Consider the following 23,594-nt stretch of genomic DNA (forward strand, 5'->3'; position numbering starts at 1 on the left):
CCCCTCATCTCTTGCTGAGGAGTTTGTCACACACTTCAAAAACAAAAATTAACCAAACAAGGCAAGTCTTTACTGTCCGACCACTACAACCCCTTTGTTTTCCAGACCATTGTTCTTCCCCCATAACCTCCCTCTCCAACATCACTGAAGGAGACCTTACTCGTCTCCTCTCCAAATCACACCTCCCCACTTGTGCACTTGACCCCATCCCATCTCCTCCCCAACCTCACCCCCACACTCAGCCGATCCCTAACCCATCTCTTCAACCTATCACTAACTTCTGGTACCTTCCCCTCGCCTTCAAACATGCCACAATAACGCCCATCCTCAAAAAAACATTCCTCGACCCAACTGCTTTGTCCAGCTATCACCCCATATCGCTGCTCCCACTCGCCTCCAAACTCCTTGAGCAACACGTTCACGCTGAACTTTCCTCTCACTTCTCATATAACTCTCTTCGACAACCAACAATCTGGCTTCCGCCCCCACCAAAATTACTAATGACTTACTTGCAGCCAAAGCTAACAGACAATTCTCTATACTCCTCCTTCTTGACCTGTCCTCTGCCTTCGACACAGTTGACCACCACCTCCTACTAGAGATCCTCCCTTCCTTTGGCGTCAAAGACCTTGCCCTATCCTTGCTCTCCTCATACCTTTCCAACCGCACATTCAGTGTCTCCCACCCCCACACTACCTCCTCATCCCACCCTCACTCTGTTGGAGTCCCTCAAGGCTCTGTCCTAGGAACCCTACTCTTCTCAATCTATACTCCCTTGGCCTGGGACAGCCCATAAAGTCCCATGGCTTCCAGTACCATCTGTACGCTGATGACACTCAAATCTACCTCTCTGGCCCAGATGTCGCCTCTGCTGTCCAGAATTCCAGCATGTCTATCAGCCATATCCTCCTTCTCCTCTCGCTTCCTCAAGCTCAATGTCGACAAATCTGAACTCATCATTTTTCCTTCATCTCGCGTATCTCCCCCACCTGATCTTTCTATCACAATAAATTACATCACGCTTTCCTCCGTACTGGCAATCTGCTGCCTCAGAGTAACCCTTGACTCGGCCCTGTCCTTCAAACCACACATCCAAATCTCTTGCCACCTCCTGTCCAAAAATATTTCCAGAATCCATTCATTCCTCAACCCCCCATCTACTAAACTTCTTGTGCATGCCCTTATCTCCCGCCTCGACTGCACAACATCCTCCTCTGTGGCCTACCTGCTAACACTCGCACCTCTCCAATCAATCTTTAACTTTGCTGCGCGACTAGTTCATCTCTCGCCTCGCTACTCCTCTGCTACCCCCCTTTGTAAATCCCTTCCCTTGCCCAGCGTATCCAGTTCAAACTACTAACACTGACCTTTAAAGCAGTCCATAACCTTTCTCATCCGTACATCTCTGAACTAATCTTCCGATCTATTCCCTTACATAATCTCCAGTCCTCCCAAGACCTGTTTCTCTCCTCCACACTTATTCGTTCCCCACCCAATCGCCTGCAAGACTTCTCCCGAATATCCCCCATCCTTAGGAATTCTGTGACTCAAGACGTCGATTAGCCACCACATTCGGATCCTTCAGACGGAACCTGAAAACCCATCTCTTCAAAACAAGCTTACAGCCTGCCATGACCTTGCTGCCACCTCAACACCAGAGATACTGCAACCCACCGACCTACTGTCTCCTTCCCCACCATACTGTAGAACGTAAGCCAGCAAGGGCAGGGTCCTCTTCCCTCTGTACCAGTCTATCATTGTTTTACTTTAAGTGATATCTGTATTTTGTATGTGACCCCTTTTCATGTACAACACCATGGAATCAATGGTGCTATATAAATCTTTGTAAATTAATTTATTCCTACTGAAATATTAGGGACAACGCTGAAAATAAGACTCAGTTTTTCCCTGAGGAAGCCACTGAGCAGGTGGTGATACGCATGGGGTCTCTTCCTCATCCATCTTTTTGCCTTCATTCACAGGTCCATTTTATATTTAGTTTTAACTTAAGATTGGGTATTGCAGCAGTGACCATTGCGATTGTTATTTTGATACTTGCATCAGTTATTTGTAATTAATTGTAGATCAAATGCATGATATTGGTTCCACATGTGGTGTTCTGCTACAAATAATTATTCATTCATTTGAAAATAGTAGATATTTTCTTTGTTTCTCAGTATTTGCAAACTTCTTCTGGACATCATCAGTAGGCAGGTGATGTTAGGCATTTGTCCTATTTAGACACTCCTATTTTGTATGTACGTCGCCTATTGGCTTTTTAATTTTTAGGTCTTGATTTGTCTCTTCATTTGTAATAAAGTTTACATTATATGGTGATTCCATTGTATTGCATACTTTTCTCTTCGTTTATGGCATATTAAGTATGCATTTGGCTGATCCCAACATATTTGGTAGTGCCCTCAGTATTCTTTCTTATATTGTAGGGATTCACGCTCTCAGGTAGACACTACAGTTCACACAGACAACAGATTCTTGTGTCAAAGCAATGTGAGGTTTATTGATCTCCATAAACTTTCATAGCTCTTTAAATAAAAACAGTCTTTCCTGGCACATATGTAATAACAAAAGACACAGTCCTTTTCCAATGAAGGCAAAGTAATACCAGGGTTTCATCCAGGTCCTGCTTCAGGCTCATTGGGGTCACATTCACTGGTGACTCAAACACAGCTGAGCTAGTCACAATTCGGGAATATAATATGGTTATTGGCCATAGCAACCAGAGATACTTGCAGTTTGGTGCACACGACATGTGCAGTCTCCTCTTATCTGCAGCTCCAACACAACCCACACGGCTCAGCTCCCCCAGCTGTCTGACCAGTGAACACATGGCCTGGCCTAGTCATGGCTTTCCCGATGCATCTAATCAGAACCTGTAGTGCTATGATATAACCCTAGCCTAACTGGCTCATCATATTTATATAACATTATACATACCATACATACATACATACACATAGGGATCCAGTGTCGTTCCGTTTCATAGTTTTACACTGTAAGGGGAGAGTCAGACGCCCGTACAATTCGGACGGGCTTTCCGGACCCGGACGTGACAGCATGTATTTCTATGCAGATATCACACTTGGGACGGGAGAGCAAACAGCTGTCTAACTCTTCTCTTACAATGTAATACTATGAAGCCTTATTCTGACCCTCAACAGACTTGCATTGTAAAAGCGACTTCCAGGTCACGCAGAGCACATTGTGATCAGGAGAGTCTGCAAAAGAGTGACAACGCTGGATCCTGGAGAAGGCGGCAGCAGGCGAGAAAATTTCATGTTCGTGCTTTCGATAAAATATCACTAGATTTCTATTAAATACCTGCGTTTGTGTTTCCCATTAAATAAGAAATATGGCAATATTTATCATAACACTGTTGTGAAGTTTCGCTGTCATTTTTGTTAGAAAAATAATTACAAAATTAACAAACTGACCATTCCCATAGTCATAGGATGTCCTGCCACGCAGTCTAACACCTAGTGGACAATGTGAGAATTTGCAGGTGCACTACCCAGCATGCAATTGATAATTTATTCTGAAACTTCTAGTAGGAATACCAGAAACTGTAACAATGCAGAGCTATAAGAATATATGCTACAGTCAATGAGCTATAAGATACAGACACTCCAATAGTTTTGCTGAGTGGAACAGAAAAGCATTGCTGAACACAAGGCATTTGAAGTTAAGGTTTTGTATTTTATGTATGATTTGTACTGTGGGCTAAAAAAAAGTTTATAATTTAGAAAGAGAAATAATGATTTTATTTAGCATATTTACTCTACTGTTTAATCCAAATTAAGTATATCACTATAGACAATGGTAGCAAGTTATGGGTGTCTATTCAGAGATTATAGTTGGAAATCTTCAGAAACCTGAGGTCATTACCTGGGCAAGAGCTAGAATAATGGGTAGGGAGAGAGCACCAAGGAAGCTAGCCCTGATTTAGTACACACTAGTAAATACACCTGTTTGGCAGGTATTAAAGAAGCCTATTGACTAGCATCTGTACTTCAAGAGACTACTCCTTGCAACAAGAAAAATTACTGGATGTAGAAAAGGACTGGAATAAGTAGGAAGGAAGCAAAGCTTAGACAGATATAGGTGGTAAGGGAGTCTTATTAGATGGACAACCAAAGACCTACCGAATTGACTGCGAAAGTCAAACAAGTGTTTGGGTTTAATACATTGCAGATCAATAGACTGCTGGGTCAGCCTGGCAAAAACCTAGCAGTCATGGTACATTGGTACAATTAATCTTGTCAGTGGTATTGAAGGATTTTAAAAGGAAATTTAGAGGAACAAAGGAAAGAATCTGAAGTCCAGGACCTCCAAGATAGTGTGTGTTTTCACAAATGCAACCAGTACCAAGCAGGTTACTAGAAAGACAGCAATAGCTTAGGGAGCAATATAAAATAGCATAAAATGCAAGAAGAAGGATTTGGGTTCATTGAGAACTGGATGGAATTGTTTTTTTTTGAGGGGGTGGGACTACAGCCTAAGTAAATCAGGAAAAGTACAGCTGTGCTAAAGGAGAGAAAAATTACATGGCAAGAGCAAGGCCCTGTTTAAGAGATGCAAAGAGAAAAAAATAAAATGGCCTGGTCCTTTGGGCAATGATTTCAAACAAGTTTTGGAATGACAGGATACAAAGCAAGAGAAAACAAGCGGTGGAGGGGGTGAGGAAATCAAGGTGGTTAGTGTTATGTGATTTTTATTTTTGTATTACAATACTCATTATGCACAAAACCTTTGTCACAGAACTTCTGAGAGACTAAGGAACCACCTTTTGCACGTCTTCTACAGCATCAAGAGTAGAGTCCAATAGCAATTTGAAACTCGAGGAAAACAATTACAGAAAACACAGAGCAAAAATTACAGCAATACTAAAACAAACTATGGACCCTTCTGATTCATAACAAGGAAAAGAAGCTACACAGATTCCGCCTAAATTCAAGACGTTATACAAACATATACAAAACAAAAGCCAAAACCTAACGACTTGGACAACCACTCCATTCCAGACACAGAAGCATCTAACTGACATAAATCTCTCAGATTATACACCCAACAAAGCGGAGCTGGCTGTACTTTCTAGAGGACTCTCATTTTGTCCTATTAAGGTCTCAGATAAAACTGAACTCTGAAGTGATATGGAAAATTATTTCAGGAGACAGGGAATGCTTCAATGCTACAGAAGATTCAGAACTGACCCGAACTGAAGGAAAAGGGATCTAGACAACCAAGAAGAGGTCAGATTGGACACCTCCACCTGGACGCAACACTCATTTGGATACATATATAGACTCCTTCAGACATGTGATAAAATCCACCATCCTAGACACAAACAGGAGATAAGCATCCAACATCAGTGCCCAGGAGAGAAAGGCCATACAATCTTTGAAAACCAACAAAGAAATCATCATTAAACCTGCTGACAAGGGTGGTGCAATAGTAATGATCACATCAGACTACATGAACGAAGCAAACAGACAACTGATGGACACATGCTACTACAAAAAACTGGAGTCTGACCCTACACAGGACTATTACAAGGAACTAAACAAGTTGGTATCTTGTCAGCTTGATGAATCCAAGAATAGGGACATTCTATATGCTTCTCAAAATCCACAAATCTGGTAATCCAGGAAGACCAATTAATTAATGTGTGGGCACCCTTACTGAGCAAGTTTCTGGATGTGTAGAGGTTGTTCTTAAACCCCTGGTAAAGAATACACCCAACTACATTTAGGACACGATGGACCTACTGAATAAACTAGCAGCAATAGGTCCTCTACCAGAAGGAACCATCCTGGCCACCATGGATGTGGAATCTTTGTATTCTAATATCCCACACCAGGATGGATTAAATGCCTGCAAAATCTTCATGGAGAACACAGTAATTGATGCGGATTCTGTGGTGAAACTTACAAAATTCATCCTTACCCACAATTACTGGTACAGCAATGGGAAGTAAACTGGCTCCACAGTATGCAAATCTTTTCATGCCCAAGCTTGAAAGTGACTTTTTGTCCTCATATCCCATCAGGCCTCTGGTCTACCATCGTTTCACTGACGATATTTTAATCATCTGGACGGAGTCTGAGCAACAGCTGAAGACATTCCATGAACACTTAATCGATTTCAGCCCACCATCAACCTAACACTCAACTACTCCTGTACTGAAATTACCTTTTTGGACACCATCATCAAGCTACAGAACAATGAAATAGAGACATCCTTGTACCAGAAGCCAATCGACTGTCCAACATATCTTAAAGGCCCCGTCTCACATAGCGATATCGCTAGCGAGATCGCTGCTGAGTCACGGTTTTGGTGACTCACCAGCGACCTCACCAGCGATGTCGCTATGTGTGACACTTTGCAACGATCAGGCCCCTGCTGTGAGGTCGCTGATCGCTGCAAAGTGTCCTGGACCATTTTTTGGTCGTTGGCCTCCCGCTGGCCAGCACACATCGCTGTGTGTGACCAGCGGGACCAACGATCTGGCTGGTATCCATGGTAAACATCGGGTTACTAGGGGCACGCGCGCACTTAGTAACCCGCTGTTTACCATGGATACTACTCTGCTACGGTGCCCGGAGGCTACCGTTCACCTTAGCAGAGTCGTATCCATGATAAACATCTGGTTACTAAGTGCGCGTGTGCCCCTAGTAACCCGATGTTTATCATGGATACGACTCTGCTAAGGTGAACGGTAGCCTCCCGCGCACCGTAGCAGAGTGGTATCCATGGTAAACAGCGGGTTACTAGGGGCACACGCGCACTTAGTAACCAGATGTTTATCATGGTTACCAGCCTGCTCCTGCTTAAGCAGCAGGCTGGTAACAGGAGCAGGACATCGTGGAACGATTCTTTCCACGATATCGCTGCTCCCCTGATCGCTGGTGAGCCTGCCTGTTTGACAGCTCACCAGCGATGTATTAGCGATGCAGCAACGATCCCTGACAGGTCGTATCGTTGTCGGGATCGTTGCTGCATCGCTTAGTGTGACGGGGCCTTTAATGGGACAGTCTCCATCCGAAACACAAAAACCTCTATTGTCTACAGCCAAGCCATCAGATACAATCAGATATGCTCCAACCCTATGGATAGAGACACACACCTTGATGGCCAGAGAAAGACCTTTTTGAATAAGGGCTACCATCCAAGGACAATTGAGAACCAGATTACAAGAGCCATCAGAATATCAAGGAATCATCTCCTACATTACAAAACCAAACAATAACGCAACCGGGTGCCTCTAGTAGTCACCTACAATCCAAATTTGGAGCCACTAAGGAGAGCTGAACGGAAACTACAACCCTTAGGCTAAGTGCCCACGATGCAGAAATGCTGCATATTTTTTTCGCTTCTCCCTGGCAGGAAAAACGCATGCGGATTTTATATGCGTTTTTCCCGCCAGGTAGAGGCGTTTGTCAAGCGTTTTTGCATGCATTTCTGCATGCGGGTTATCAAGAGCTTTTCCAAGCGATTTTAGCATCACTTGGAAAAGTGCTTGACAACCTGGTCACACTATATAAATCCATGCAACCGGCATGGATTTATATAGTGTGACCAAGTAATAGTTAAAAAGAAAGAATAAGAATGGTAAAAAATAAAGATTATACTTGCCTTCCGATGGCCCCCGGTGTTTACTCCGCTGCGTCCAGTCTGTTGTATCGGTCGCGGTGCTGTTTAAGGACCTGTCATGACGTCATTTAGTCATGTGACAGGTCACGCGACCGCTGACGTCGGTGGTCGTGTGACCTGTCACATGACTAAATGACGTCATGACAGGTTCTTTCACACCACCAAGACCCATACAACAGACCGGGCGCAGCGGAGAAAACAACGGGGGCCACCAGAAGGCAAGTATAATCTTTATTTTGTATTTTAAATTCTTTTTTTAAGGCTATGTGCCCACGATGCAGAAATGAAGCAGAAAATTTCTGCAGCATTTCTGCATCTCCCTGGCAGAAAAAACGCATGCAGATTGTGCATGCGTTTTTCCTGCAGAATACATGCGGATCCACATGTGGATTCACATGTGTTTCCGCATGCAGATTGACAAGCGCTTTCCAGGCGATAGCATCACTTGGAAAGTGCTTGACAACTAGGTCACACTGTATTAATCCATGCAAACAGCATGGATTTATACAGTGTGAACCGTAAAAATGAAAACAAATAAAGCTATACTCACCCCCGAGGCCCCGGCGTGGCTGCAGCGCTCGTTCCTGTCTGGTTCCCGGCTGCCGGCATATCGCGAGACAGAGCGGTGAAGGGCCTGCGGTCACATGACTGTGACGTCAATGCAGGTCCTCAAGCAATGCTGGCATTCAGAGAGAAGCCGCCGGACAGGTGAATATAAACTTTATTTTATTCTTTTTTTACAGGTAGAATGGTACCCAGGTCTGGATGAGAATCTCCTCTCCTCCTGAACTGGGTACCATCCGCACATAGAGACGCATAGAAGCCGCTTGTAAAAATGTACAGTCGCGGTTTCTATGCGTCTCAATGCAAGTCAATGGCGGGAGTTCCGCTGCGCTTCCGCAAAATTAAATGACATGCTGCGGATTTTTGTACGCAGCATAAACGCTGCGGAAAAATCCGCAGCATGTGCATAGAACATGCGGAATCCCCTTGGGGACCATGGGGTGCGGATTACCTAGCGTTTCACAAGCGTTTCCGCTGCAGAAATTCCGCAGCATAAACGCTTGAAAAACGCTACGTGGGCACTCAGCCTAACAGGTTCTATGGTACCCGGCTCTGGAGGAGAGTCTCCTCTTCTCCAAACCCAGGTACCATCCGCATATTGAACTGTGTGATATCCGCATGTGCAAATGCAGTGATGCGGATGTCACATGGTCCAATGCAAGTCAATGGCGGCGATTACGCTGCGTGTCCGCAAAATTAATGGACATGGTGCGTATTTTTCGGCAATGATAATCCGCAGCGGAAATTCCCGCAGCATGTGCACAGCACATGCGGATTATCATTGGGGACCATGGGGCACGTATTACCAAGCGTTTTTTTAAGCGTTTTCGCTGTGGAAATTCCGCGGCAAAAATGATTGAAAAACGCATAGTGGGCACGCAGCCTCACTACAAAAAGATGCCTGATTACAATCCATATTTCCAGAACCCCCACTTCTGTGTTTCAGATAGCCCCCAAATCTAAGAAGCATCATTGTCAGAAGCTCCTTGTCATCTCCACCAGCTACAGGTACCTTTCCTTGCAACCAGAAAAATGTAAAACCTGTCCGTTTATAACGACCACAGACAAGATAAAGATTCCCTAATCACATCAGGACTACAAGATCCCAGGTACTTTCAGCTGTATCACATCTAATGTAGTGTACTTAATTATATGTACCAAATGTCCAGCTGAGGGTCTTTATGTAGGGGAGACAGGGCAAAAACTTAGAACAAGGATGAATCATCATCGCCACACAATAAAAGAAAAAAGAATAGATCTACCTGTAGCCAAGCATTTTTGTTCCCCTGATCACAGCATCAAAGACATGAAATTACTGGTATTAAAAGGTAACTTCAAATCTCAGAGAGAAAGAAGAGTCTTGGAATATAAACTAATGGTGACCTTTGACACCTTCAGAGCAGGATTTATGTCATTCTACATCAACTAAGGAATGTGCCCATCAGAATTGTGGGGTCATCACAAAACTGCACCAAACAATAAAAAACTTTCACAGTCCTTATCTATAAACTGATAAAATATCTCTCCCATAGTAATAGCTCTGATTTTCATCACCTGTCTCATCTATTGCATTATTTCTGTGTCCTATTGTGTATAAATATGTGACTTCAGATACACTACACTGAGCCCTGCATCTAATCCCAGTGCATGATACAGTCCACATATCCAACCCCAGTGTGTAATATGGCGAGCGGCACTAACAGAATTGGCGCTGCCAGCCCTACTCTGTGACACTGTCTACTTGTCAGGATCACTTAGCAGTCACTAATATTATGGCTCTACACTGTGATCCTAAACCTCATCCTCCCTTATTTTTTTGCGAACGCTCAGAAGGGAGGAATGACATCACACACAGGCGAGCAGAATCCACCCACTTTTACTACAGTCCTAATGCAAGCTAACAGTACACTAGGTTTTCATAGCAAATTTCAGAAGCTGCTCCCCCTGGTGTTTAAAAAATAGAGAAAATCAAACCTTTAAATATTTTTCGTATTTTATACCATAAAAAAACACTGTATATATTTTTAATTGTTTAATTTTTTTTTATGGCACATTCCCTTTAAGTAAATAGTAGAACGTCATTTTGACCTAAGGCCTGAAGGGTCCTAGAATGGTATAACAGTCAAGCGATCCTCACTCTGACCGATCATATGCAACTTATATACTTGCGGACGGTTACTTGGCAACTTGCTTTTCAGTGTCTCTCGTTAGAACATTGAGAGAAGAAGTTGCTATTGAGCAAATGAGAGCAAGAATGCAAATTGCACGAGTGGTCACCTGACATCTGCTCCAGCTTGCCAACAGAGAGGAAATATTGCTCACTGCCTGTATTCAGCTCCCTGCCGTGAAATAGCGCCACTGTGTAACCCAGAAAACTTCTGAGAGCCAGGGCTTTGCCACTAAATTAGTGAAGATTTTTGTTTTGAATTTTACTACTAATATGTATTTAAAGAGGACCTAAAACTATGTCAAAGGTGATCAGTTTTTTATTTTATTTCCGTTGCTCTCCCGAGTATGCAGCTTGTTTTCATAAAATCCACGAAACCGTTCAAGAAAGATGGGCCTTTTTATTTAGTGGTAATTATTAGTCTCTATAGAGGGTGTGGCTCACAGGGTAATAGCAGAGGAGACTTAAAGGGTATTCCCATCTCCAAGATCCTATCCCAATATGTAGTAGGTGTAATAATAATAAGATTAGCAAATATCTCCAATTAAAAATGTAGTATAGTATTTTTGATTCGCTATCTCTCTTTCCTCATGGGCATAGCATCGCAGGACCTTAGGTATCCACGGTTACGACTACCTAGCAACTAGCTAACTAACTGTGACTTTATCAGTGGATGTAACCATGGATAACTAAGGTCCTGCTATACCTGCACATGAGGTAAGAGACATAGTGAATCAGAAAAAATATACTACATTTCTAATTGGAGATATTTGCTAATATTACTATTATTACACATACTACATATTGGGATAGGATCTTGGAGATGGGAATACCCCTTTAAGACAACGCTCCAGAGAATCATGTGAGCAAGGCCCCTTGCACAGACCACAAAAATTAACACTAAATAGAAAGGGCTATATCTCTGGAACCTTGTGATGGATTGTTAAAAATACAGAAAGTGGAAAACTTAGGGAAACAGCAGAAATTAAATAATAGCACAAACTGGCCACTTTTGACCTAGTGAAAGGTCTTTAAGGTTTATAATTGGCCTTTTACTTTGAGACTTCCCAGAAGGAGTCAGGTCCTCTTTAAGGCTACGCTCACACAACTGCATTTTCAGTTTGAGTGCGGTCTGTGAAAAAAATGACTTGGACAATGTAATTCAATAGGGCTGTTTAGAGGATCATTTTTTGCTGTCACAGACCAAATGTACTTGTGAACACAAATCTGAATAAAAATCACAGCGCGCACAGTAGTCTTCTCTGTATTTCAGATGAAACTTACTTATTCAAGTCTATGGGTGTTTAAAAAAATAAATAAGATAATCGTATCCCATACGGAATGTATTGCATCCAATATTTACAGATTCATTGCAATTTAACAATGTAAACTGTATTTTGTCTTGTAAATCTTAAAAAGTGCCAATTTATAAACACAGATGTTGTATGTATTGCAAACGAATGACAATAACAGTTGAAAAAGTGTCCGTGTGATTTTCATCCTGATCACTGATCTTTTACGCTCGTGAGAGCTTAATCTAAAACAGACAGTACAGTGGTTGTTGTTGTGGGCTTCTGTCTCATGAAATGGGCAATGGGTTCATACCTCGAAATCGGAATATCCCCATGGCGTTTAAAATGAAATGTCAGAATTCCTATCACAATAGGAAAGCCATCATGCGTAGGTGCAGAGGCATGAAACGCCAGCAATCAATCATGCAGTTGGCAAAATCCCTACAATCGTACACTTTACAAGGAACTGTACTTTGAAAAGTCTTGGACACCACCAGCAAGTGCCACTGACATTTCAATCACAATTCTGTTTAGCAGTTTCCTTTTATGACTTAAAAAAGCAGCTTTACTTGATAAAACCTTAAGGATACGTTCCCACCTTCAGGACCCGCTGCGGCCCAGACGCTGCAGAACTTCTGAACCACTTCTGCCTTCATTATGCAAATGAGTGGACACGCATTTTTTTTTTTGCATCAATGAGGAAAATCCACAAGTCTATGGGGAAAATCGCATGTGTACCCGCAAGAGAAATTGACATCCTGCGGATCTGTAACATGCGCCGCATGTCAGTTCTCGCAGGTGATCCACATGTGCATAGAAATGCATAGTGGACATGGGATATGCAGTAAAATCTGGCCGCTGCGTAGCGTCAACACTGCAGCAAATCCTGAACGTGGGAATGCACCCTGAGAATCCTCCAAATATTTGTTTAACTGCTCCCCGACCGCCCACTGTAGATAAACGTCAACGCTTGCTGGGCTCTGTGCAGCGCCGACGTTTATCAGCGGTTGGCGGTCTCGCAGCGCTCAGGACCCCCAGGGTCCTGCAAGCAGTGTGACTCCAGTGCAGAGTGACAACTCTGACAGGTGACATCATTGAGACCTGATTGCATCAAGTCCCAATGTTGTTAACCTGTTTCTATCTTCTAGATGCCGTGATCCATAGCGAGCAAGTCAAATAGAAATAAAAATGGTACCACTAAAAAAGTCATCTTGTCCCGCAAAAAAAAGCCACCGTGCAGCTCCATCAATGGAAAAATAAAAATCTATAGTTCTCAGAACACAGCGATACAAAAACAATTCTTTTTTCTATAAAATAGTTTTTATTATGTAAAAGCGCCAAAACATAAAAAAAACTATATTAACGAGGCAACGCTGTAATCGTACTGACCCAAAGAATAAAGCTGCCTTATCAATTTTACCACACGCGGAACTGCATAAAAAAAAACTTCAAAAAACAAATCCTGTTTTTGTTTATTCTGCCTCCAAAAAATCTGAATAAGGAGCAATCAAAAAATGTCATGTGCCCGAAAATAGTACCAATAAAAAAAAACAACTCGTGCCTCACATGACTCTGCCAATAGATATGGAAAAATTATAGCTCTCAAAATATGGCGATGCAAAACCAACAAAAACAAGTTTTTGCAAAAAAAAAGCGTCTTTTAATGTGTAACAGCTGCCTAACATAAAAACCTGATATAAATCTGGTATCACTGTAATCACACAGACCCGAAGAATATTGTCGGCTAATCACTCATACCGCACGAGGAACGGGATGAAAAATAAAACCAATTCTTCACCTGCTGTTAATCTGTTCATTCTGCCTCCCTAAAAATCGCAGTATGGCTCGGGTCACATCCTGCGCTCCGCACTGGGAGCATACAATCATGGTTTCCTCTGAAATAAACGATTTAGATGAAACTCCCGGTAGAAGATTCCCTGTAATGAGGCAGATGGTGGCACTGTGGACACAGTCTGGCTTATGATACGGTGATGTCTTTTTAGGCATGCATAAAAGGCCATAGTTTTGTGAACCTCTGGGGGAAAAAGGACACATATGAACAGAGGACAGATAGAGTCCAGAGTAACTCTGCTAAATTACGTCACTCAGTGATTTAGATGGAAACACTGATGTAAGTGCTCAGTGTAGAGCGCAGGATAAATGTGATCCAAAATGTTACGTAAAATGTTCCCAATAAAAGCTTCAACTTGATCCACAAAAAAAGCTAGTGCCCACTCAGGTCCGTCATCTGTTAACAGAAATATAGGGGGCTTCCACTTTACTGGTAGCACAAAGGCTCTGGAAAAGCAAACTGGCCCTTGTCCCCCAAAAGTAATTCACCAAATTCATTATAATCATTATACTCGCCTGCCTTGAAGCGACTACACATGTTGAGGAGCAGAAGAGAATGACAATGCAGCGAGCAGGCCTCAAGCCAGGTGAGTATAATGATTTTTTAATTTTATTCTTATTTTTACAGGTTTTAGAGACATTGGGAGCAGAATACTATTCTCAACATTGTCTCCTGCTGGTGCTGATCGCAGCGCAAGCATGGGACAATGATGAATGATCGCTTCAGCACTCGGAACTTGGGAATAGCAAGATGTCATCTGTGTGTGATGTTATGCAGCTCGTGCAGTGTGAAAAAAAACGGACACGCCAGCGTGTTTTGCCCAAGGACACATGGTCCATGGAAACACACTGTACAGTGTCCATTTTAGGACTTGATCAGATATCAAAATCAAACATCAGAATGATGTCAGTTTGAGGCTAAATACCCTGTCTGACGAGTGACTCTGACGAGTGACTGACAACTGTAATAATAATGAAAAAAAAAAGTAACTGTTCGCTGATGGGACTTGAACCCAAAATTCTGTGTCTCAAAGCCAGTGCACTAACCACTAAGCTATAAACTCAGGTGTAAAAACCTTGGAGTTCTATTTGGTTATATGATTTTCAGTGCAAACTTGTCCAAAACTCATTGGGACTTATGCACAGACTGCAAAGCAAGCTAAATTCAAATGATGTTTGATTTTGATGTGCGAGTCTGATGTGTGACTTTCTTCAAACATCAGAATCAGAATCACAATGACTTTTAGTCACCCTGAGTATTTTCATGGTTTATCTCATAAGACAAGAAAAGCTGCCAGTTAGTATCACTTGACTGGATAGCTCAATGGTAAGGCATCAGCCTCTGAAATGACAGTGTTAAAGTTCAAATCCTGATAGGAATAATAATTATTATTATTTTTTTTAATTATGCCTATTTAGCACACAAACTACAGGGGAGTTTTACTTTTAATATCTGACACTCTGAGTGTCATCCTGACGTATTAAGAGTTTCAGACACGCTGTCTATTTGCATGGTAAATTACATAGCCAAAGTAAATTTCTAAAGTTGGGTCACTAGAGGGGGGATTCTGCTCTTCTAGCACTTAGGGGCTCTGTATATGGAGTCCACAAACTATTCTACAATAATTTGTTCTCCAAGAGTCAAATAGCTCTCCGTCCCTCTCAAGTCTCGCCGTGTGACTAAGCAGTACTGTATAGCCACATATGGAATATTGCCACGTTTAACCAAAATTGTGTGACACATTTTGGTACCATTTTTACCCACTTCGCAGTGTGAAAATGTAAAATCTGGGGCTAAAACAATTTTTGTGTAGTAAAAATATAATTAATCATTTTTTCTTCAGCGCCCAATGGTATAAATTTTTGTGAGTCACATGTGGTGTTAATATGATCACTACACCCTAAGATTAATTCATTGAGAGGTGTAGTTTGTAAAATCGGGTCACTTACGGGGGTTTCTGCTGTTCTGGGACCTCAGCAGCTCTGCCAATGTGACACGGCACCCTCAAACCGTAACCGCAAAATCTGCACTGTAATATGTTGCCCCTTCCCTTCTGAGCTTTGAACTGTGCCTGAAAAGTAGTTTTCGACCACTTATGGAGTATTGATGTACTGAAGAGAAATTGCGTAACATTTTCTCCCATTACCACTTTTGAAACTTGCAAACTTGGGGTTAAAGAAACATTTTAGTGGAAAAAAAAATATTAATATTTCATTTACTCAGCCCAATGTTATACAAGTTTGTGAATCGCCTGAGGGTTAAAAATACTCACTACTCCGGTAGATGAATTCCTTGAGAGGTGTAGTTTACAAAATGGGGTCACTTCTAGTTTCTGCTGTTTTGGCATGTCAGGGGCTCTTCAAATGTGACATGGTGTCTGCAACCTATCCCAGCCAAAATAGCTCTCCTTCCCTTCCAAGCCCTGTCGTGCGCCAAAAAGCAGTCGTTTTCCACCACATAAGGGTTATCAGCGTACTCAGGAAAAATTGCACAACAAATTTTGGCTTACATTTTTTTGTGGGAAAAATTTTTTTTTTATTTTAACGGCTCAACACTATAAAATTCTGTGAAGCCCCTGAGGGTTCAACGTGCTCACCACATATCTAGTTACATTCCATGAGGGGTCTAGTTTCCAAAATGGGTTCATTTGTGGGGGGGGGGGGGGGGTTTCCACTGTTTAAGCACATCAGGGGCCCTCAAAACAAGACATCGCATCTGCTATCGATTCCAGCCAATTTCGAATTCCATAATACAAACTGTTGTTCTTCCCTTCTGAGCCCGCTCGTGCTCCCAAATAGTAGTTTTCACCACATATGGGGTATCAGCATACTCAAGAGAAATGCCACAACACATTTTATGGTGCACGTTCTCCTGTTACCCTTGTCAAAATAAAAAATTTGGGGCTTAATTAACATTTTTGTGTGAAAAGGTAAAATGTTAATTTTTTTCTTCCATATGACATTAATTCCTGTGAAGCACCTGAAGGGTTAATAAACTTCTTGAATGTGGTTTTGAGCACCTTGAGGTGTGCAGTTTTTATAAAAGTGTCACTTTTGGGTATTTTCTGACATATAGGCCCCTCAAAGTCTCTTCAAATGTGATGTGGTCCCTAAAAAAAATGGTTTTGTAAATTTTGCTGGAAAAATGAGAAATTGTTAATCAATTTTTAACCCTTATAACTGCCTAACAAAAAAAAATTATGTTTCAAAAATTGTGCTGATGTAAAGTAGACGTGTGGGAAATGTTATTTATTAACTATTGTGTGTGACATATCTCTCTGGCTTAAGGGCATAAGGCTATGTTCCCACATGTTGTGTTTTTTTTCAGTCAGAAATATGAAGCAAAACTGATCTCTGGCAGGAAATGAGCTGCGTCAAATCTGCAGGTTTTGCTGCGTTTCTTTATCTGTTTTTTTCACTGTCCTTCTGTATCTATTTATGCATGTACATAAAAGTTCTGTGAAAAAAAAAGAACCCCATTTTATTTTGCCTTTAAAAACACTGAAAAAACGCAGGTGCGTTTTGCTGCGTTTTTTTCACCACCCATTACTTACGATGGGTGAAAAAACGCTGCAAAAAAAGCCGAGAGAAGTGACATGCTCTATTTTCCAAGAACACAACCAAGGCTTAAACTACGCAGCAAAAAAAACACAAGACGTGAGAACAGAGAATTCTGGTTTCTCATAGACTTTGATGGTACTGCAAAGCGTAGCTGAAAATTTGCATAAAAATCTGCAGCAAAATACGCTGAAAAAAACATGATGTGTGAACATTGACTAAAAATTAAAAGTTTGAAAATTATGAAATTTTCCAAAATGGTCGCAAAATTTCCGATATTTTCAGAAATAAAAGCGAGTTATAGCGAACAAGTTTTACCACTATCATGAAGTACAATATGTCGCAAACAAAAATCTCAGAAGAATCCGTGGGATACACTGAAGCGTTCCAGAGTAATTACCTCATTAAGTGACAGTGGTCAGAATTTAAAAGATTGGCCTGGTCATGAAGGCGAAAACAGGCTCTGGCGCGAAAGGTTTAAACACACAACAATTCTACTCTTTATACAGATTAGTCAATCCATGATGCAAAGGTCAAGATACCAATGTAAATAAATGCTTACCTCATCAGCAGCTTTCATAATATACTCAGCAATTTTGGGGTCAAGGCCATAATCCTTATTTACTTCTGCTGCTGCTTTTTTCAAGATTCCAAATGCTCTAATGACTGGTAGCTAAAATTAAGAGGGGAAAAAATTAAAATCAATTTTATTTTATTTATTTATTTATTTTTTATACCAATCATTGACTGCACCTCTCTCTGTGCAGATGTTTACTGGTTTTGATACTCCTCAGTAAGTCTAGCAATCGTATAATTATACGTCATGGAGTCTTATTAACCTGTTACCAAGCTTTGGCACCTACTTAAACAAATTTTCCCGCAAAGTTCATTTTAGCAATAGATTTTGGAATAAAAATAAATTACACAATTGGATGAGTTAAAAAAAAAAAAGTGCGCTGTACAATGGATGGGTCTGACCGCGCGCTGTACAATGGATGTGTCTGACCGCGCGCTGTACAATGGATGTGTCTGACCGCGCGCTGTACAATGGATGTGTCTGACCGCGCGCTGTACAATGGATGTGTCTGACCGCGCGCTGTACAATGGATGTGTCTGACCGCGCGCTGTACAATGGATGTGTCTGACCGCGCGCTGTACAATGGATGTGTCTGACCGCGCGCTGTACAATGGATGTGTCTGACCGCGCGCTGTACAATGGATGTGTCTGACCGCGCGCTGTACAATGGATGTGTCTGACCGCGCGCTGTACAATGGATGTGTCTGACCGCGCGCTGTACAATGGATGTGTCTGACCGCGCGCTGTACAATGGATGTGTCTGACCGCGCGCTGTACAATGGATGTGTCTGACCGCGCGCTGTACAATGGATGTGTCTGACCGCGCGCTGTACAATGGATGTGTCTGACCGCGCGCTGTACAATGGATGGGTCTGACCGCGCGCTGTACAATGGATGGGTCTGACCGCGCGCTGTACAATGGATGGGTCTGACCGCGCGCTGTACAATGGATGGGTCTGACCGCGCGCTGTACAATGGATGGGTCTGACCGCGCGCTGTACAATGGATGGGTCTGACCGCGCGCTGTACAATGGATGGGTCTGACCGCGCGCTGTACAATGGATGGGTCTGACCGCGCGCTGTACAATGGATGGGTCTGACCGCGCGCTGTACAATGGATGGGTCTGACCGCGCGCTGTACAATGGATGGGTCTGACCGCGCGCTGTACAATGGATGGGTCTGACCGCGCGCTGTACAATGGATGGGTCTGACCGCGCGCTGTACAATGGATGGGTCTGACCGCGCGCTGTACAATGGATGGGTCTGACCGCGCGCTGTACAATGGATGGGTCTGACCGCGCGCTGTACAATGGATGGGTCTGACCGCGCGCTGTACAATGGATGGGTCTGACCGCGCGCTGTACAATGGATGGGTCTGACCGCGCGCTGTACAATGGATGGGTCTGACCGCGCGCTGTACAATGGATGGGTCTGACCGCGCACTGTACAATGGATGGGTCTGACCGCGCACTGTACAATGGATGGGTCTGACCGCGCACTGTACAATGGATGGGTCTGACCGCGCACTGTACAATGGATGGGTCTGACCGCGCACTGTACAATGGATGGGTCTGACCGCGCACTGTACAATGGATGGGTCTGACCGCGCACTGTACAATGGATGGGTCTGACCGCGCACTGTACAATGGATGGGTCTGACCGCGCACTGTACAATGGATGGGTCTGACCGCGCACTGTACAATGGATGGGTCTGACCGCGCACTGTACAATGGATGGGTCTGACCGCGCACTGTACAATGGATGGGTCTGACCGCGCACTGTACAATGGATGGGTCTGACCGCGCACTGTACAATGGATGGGTCTGACCGCGCACTGTACAATGGATGGGTCTGACCGCGCACTGTACAATGGATGGGTCTGACCGCGCACTGTACAATGGATGGGTCTGACCGCGCACTGTACAATGGATGGGTCTGACCGCGCACTGTACAATGGATGGGTCTGACCGCGCACTGTACAATGGATGGGTCTGACCGCGCACTGTACAATGGATGGGTCTGACCGCGCACTGTACAATGGATGGGTCTGACCGCGCACTGTACAATGGATGGGTCTGACCGCGCACTGTACAATGGATGGGTCTGACCGCGCACTGTACAATGGATGGGTCTGACCGCGCACTGTACAATGGATGGGTCTGACCGCGCACTGTACAATGGATGGGTCTGACCGCGCACTGTACAATGGATGGGTCTGACCGCGCACTGTACAATGGATGGGTCTGACCGCGCACTGTACAATGGATGGGTCTGACCGCGCACTGTACAATGGATGGGTCTGACCGCGCACTGTACAATGGATGGGTCTGACCGCGCACTGTACAATGGATGGGTCTGACCGCGCACTGTACAATGGATGTCTCTGACCGCGCACTGTACAATGGATGGGTCTGACCGCGCACTGTACAATGGATGGGTCTGACCGCGCACTGTACAATGGATGGGTCTGACCGCGCACTGTACAATGGATGTCTCTGACCGCGCACTGTACAATGGATGTCTCTGACCGCGCACTGTACAATGGATGTCTCTGACCGCGCACTGTACAATGGATGTCTCTGACCGCGCACTGTACAATGGATGTGTCATGAAAACAACACCCACTCTTGGGTCAGACCTTGCAGCTCTCTGGCGCCCCCTTATCCTGCTGGTCAAACACGGTATTGACAGAGGATAAGCACGGGTGCAGCTGCTCTAATTTATGTCGACTATTGCGGCACGTGATGTGACAGGACGTATATATACCACCAGTTCCTTCCAGGAACGTATATATACCTCCGACCAGCCACCCTCAAACCACAATATCACATAAATACTGGTATACTGCCACCACCGATCGCTTAACAGGTGGATCGGGTACCTGGTAGGTAACGTGAATTAGCGAGTGAGGAACGTGTTTGCTCGACATAGGACAAGAAGAAAGAAACTGGTAAATAATTAATGATTTACTCCCAAAAGGGGGGCAGTGTTTACAAAATATATACAAGATATTATAAAGGAGACAATTTACATGTATGCATAAACAGTTATTAAAATAAAAGGGATAAGTAATAGCAAAACCTGCTTCACAAGGTGATGGTCTCAGATTCTGTGGGGGGGGACGGCTCCCCGGAAATTAGAGGTGATTCTTCTTACGCCGCGTGATGTGCGTGCGTTCGACGTCCCTAAGAAGGACCTGAAAATGGCCGATTTGCTTTTTAGTAACAGGGCCAAATTATTAGGAACCGCCCATTTTGTCTACCTCACACGGGGGCTCGGTTTTGTGAAACCGCCCAGCTGCATAGAACATAGAAACCTTCAGATTTCATATCTTGGTGTGGGGGGGTCCCACATCCAAGATGGAGACATCATGCTGGCCGTCACTAATTTTCATGCAGATGGATATTAAACAGGACCTCTCTATGATGCTCAGAAGCTAAGAAACCAATTCCTCGATTTCTGGGGGTATCTCAGTTATGAAAAATATATCATTGTAACCAGGCAGATGTGAACATTCCAAAAATGTGTTCCCTGGATTAGTAACCGTCATGTGCGTTTTTTAAATTCTACATTAACTGTACAAGCTTTTAAACAATGGCAATTTTGGAGGGAATAATCTAGTTTGAGCTAGAAGCTGTGCTACACAGTTTACGACGCTAGTAAAAATTCTTAGGGTGGGGGTCAGCACTGCAGTTCTCTATGTCTTCTTACAAACGGATAGGGGGTGGGGGGGTTTCTTTTTTAAAAACATCTCTCATTTTTTAAAACTCGGGCAAAAATACCTTTTGCCTGACAGGATGTCTCTGACCGCGCACTGTACAATGGATGTCTCTGACCGCGCACTGCACAATGGATGTGTCTGACCGCGCACTGCACAATGGATGTGTCTGACCGCGCACTGCACAATGGATGTGTCTGACCGCGCACTGCACAATGGATGTGTCTGACCGCGCACTGCACAATGGATGTGTCTGACCGCGCACTGTACAATGGATGTGTCTGACCGCGCACTGTACAATGGATGTGTCTGACCGCGCACTGTACAATGGATGTGTCTGACCGCGCACTGTACAATGGATGTGTCTGACCGCGCACTGTATAATGGATGTGTCTGACATAATCTGAACATACCACATCTCCTCGGCAGGGGAGGACGTAAGAGAATGTACAGACATTACATTTCCCTGCCTGTTTAACTCACAGAAAGCAGCAGCTTCTATGTCATCTGTATAATCACTTTTGCTTTCCCTGCCAGGAGATGTGGTATGATCAGATCATGTTCCTGCACGGTCAGACACAGCCATTACACAGTACACAGCAGGGGCACATATATAAGATTATCTCAGCACAGGAATAATTTTTAACACACCCAATTGTAGAATTTATTAATTTCAAGATCTATTGACTAAGATGTACTTTGTTTCTTGCAAAAACCCCTTTAAAGCTCTTGAGAGAAACTATGTAAGGTCATCGCTAATCAGCATTTAAAAAGGGTTTTTCTGGCCACAGAGCTCATAAAAAGTTGGTAAAACCTACATGAAATGAATAAACTTAATAATTTACTCAGAAAAGTCTTGCTACAGTTGTTCAAAGCAGAGTACAGAGATGTCCTGATTGTGCTTTAACCCCTTTCTGACGTGAGCCGTAATAATACACCCCTGGGCTTTAATGACCAGGTACTTACTATAATGTCTTAATTGATCGTGGGCGCGATCACCGCTGGGTGTCAGCTGACACCCAGCAGCATTTATCGAGCGAGAAGAGGGACAAAAGCCCCTCTGTTCTTGGATCGGAGACCTCACGACTTCATCGTGGGGTCCCGATCCTTGCTATGGTGACCACCGGGGGACATCTGCGGACAGGTGAGTATAGGAATTTTTTTTATTTTATTCTTATTTTTGCACCAGGACACAGCGGGAGCAAAATACTACTCCTCACTGTCCCTTGCTCGCGCTGATCACAGCACAAGCAGGAGACAATGATGACGGTAGCGTTCAGCACCTGGTGCTTGGGAACAGCGCTAACTGTACGTCGATTCCCACGTGCCGGTAGGTGTCACACTGATGACACATGGATGCCACCCGTGTGGGATGTTTTGCGGCCCGTGCAGCATGAAAAAAAAAAAAGGACATGCCAGCGTGTTTTGCCCAAAGACACACAGTCCGTAGAAACACACCGACACGTGCACAGACCCATTCATTTGAATGGGTCTGCGTGTGTTTATGTCTCCGGTACGTGTGGGGACAGTTTCCATGACTCCAGAGTTATTACCTCAAAGTGACACTGGTCAGAATTGTAAAAATTGGCCTGGTCATTAACGTGCAAACAGCCTTCGGGGGTAAAGGGGTTAAACAAAATGTAGCTTGTCAGTCAAGCACAGTTCTGCATGCAGGAGCCAGAACTCAGCCAGCAGCTCTGCAGTGAGCTATGGATGAGGTCGTGGCGGCAGGGCAAGTGATCCTTAACAAGTTATGAGACTAGGAATGTGTACAGGGAGAGAGGGAAAGTGCTTAGAGCCTTTGCAGACTCCGCAAAGAACAATAGTAATTTTATCAACAAGTGATAGAAACTTTGGCCAGAGGGGATGGTGTTGGACTACCTTATCTGACTTGTAGCTCCCCTACAACACACCAAGTCTAGTACCAATGTCAGCAACTGTAACACTATTCACTGCAGTAGAATATCCCGATAGCACATACTAGGACCTAGGTGAAGTGAGGAGTATTATCTGCAAAGACAATTTGAGATAATCTGCTGGATCTGGTACTGTCAAATAGACCAGATACAATTTCAGATCTACAGGTCGGGGAGCATTTGGGAAGCAGTGACCATAATATGCACTGCTCAAAAAAATAAAGGGAACACTCAAATAACAGAATATAACTCCAAGTAAATCAAACTTCTGTGAAATCAAAC

General features: G+C 43.6%; 1 protein-coding gene across 2 annotated transcripts in view; it reads right to left on the bottom strand.

Moving 5' to 3' along the window:
- The window catches only part of FH (fumarate hydratase), a 173,747-nt gene that overhangs the window by 88,020 nt on the left and 62,133 nt on the right, over positions 1-23,594 (bottom strand). For both annotated transcript variants that reach the window (XM_073671459.1, XM_073671458.1), the window contains exon 3: positions 17,663-17,773. In XM_073671459.1, coding sequence (XP_073527560.1) covers positions 17,663-17,773 — 111 coding nt within the window. The remainder of the gene's footprint in view (positions 1-17,662; positions 17,774-23,594) is intronic.

The sequence above is a fragment of the Phyllobates terribilis genome, unplaced genomic scaffold, assembly GCF_046119375.1.
Source record: "Phyllobates terribilis strain yellow unplaced genomic scaffold, ASM4611937v1 Scaffold_3__8_contigs__length_932513732, whole genome shotgun sequence".
In the NCBI taxonomy this organism is placed as follows: Eukaryota; Metazoa; Chordata; class Amphibia; order Anura; family Dendrobatidae; genus Phyllobates; species Phyllobates terribilis.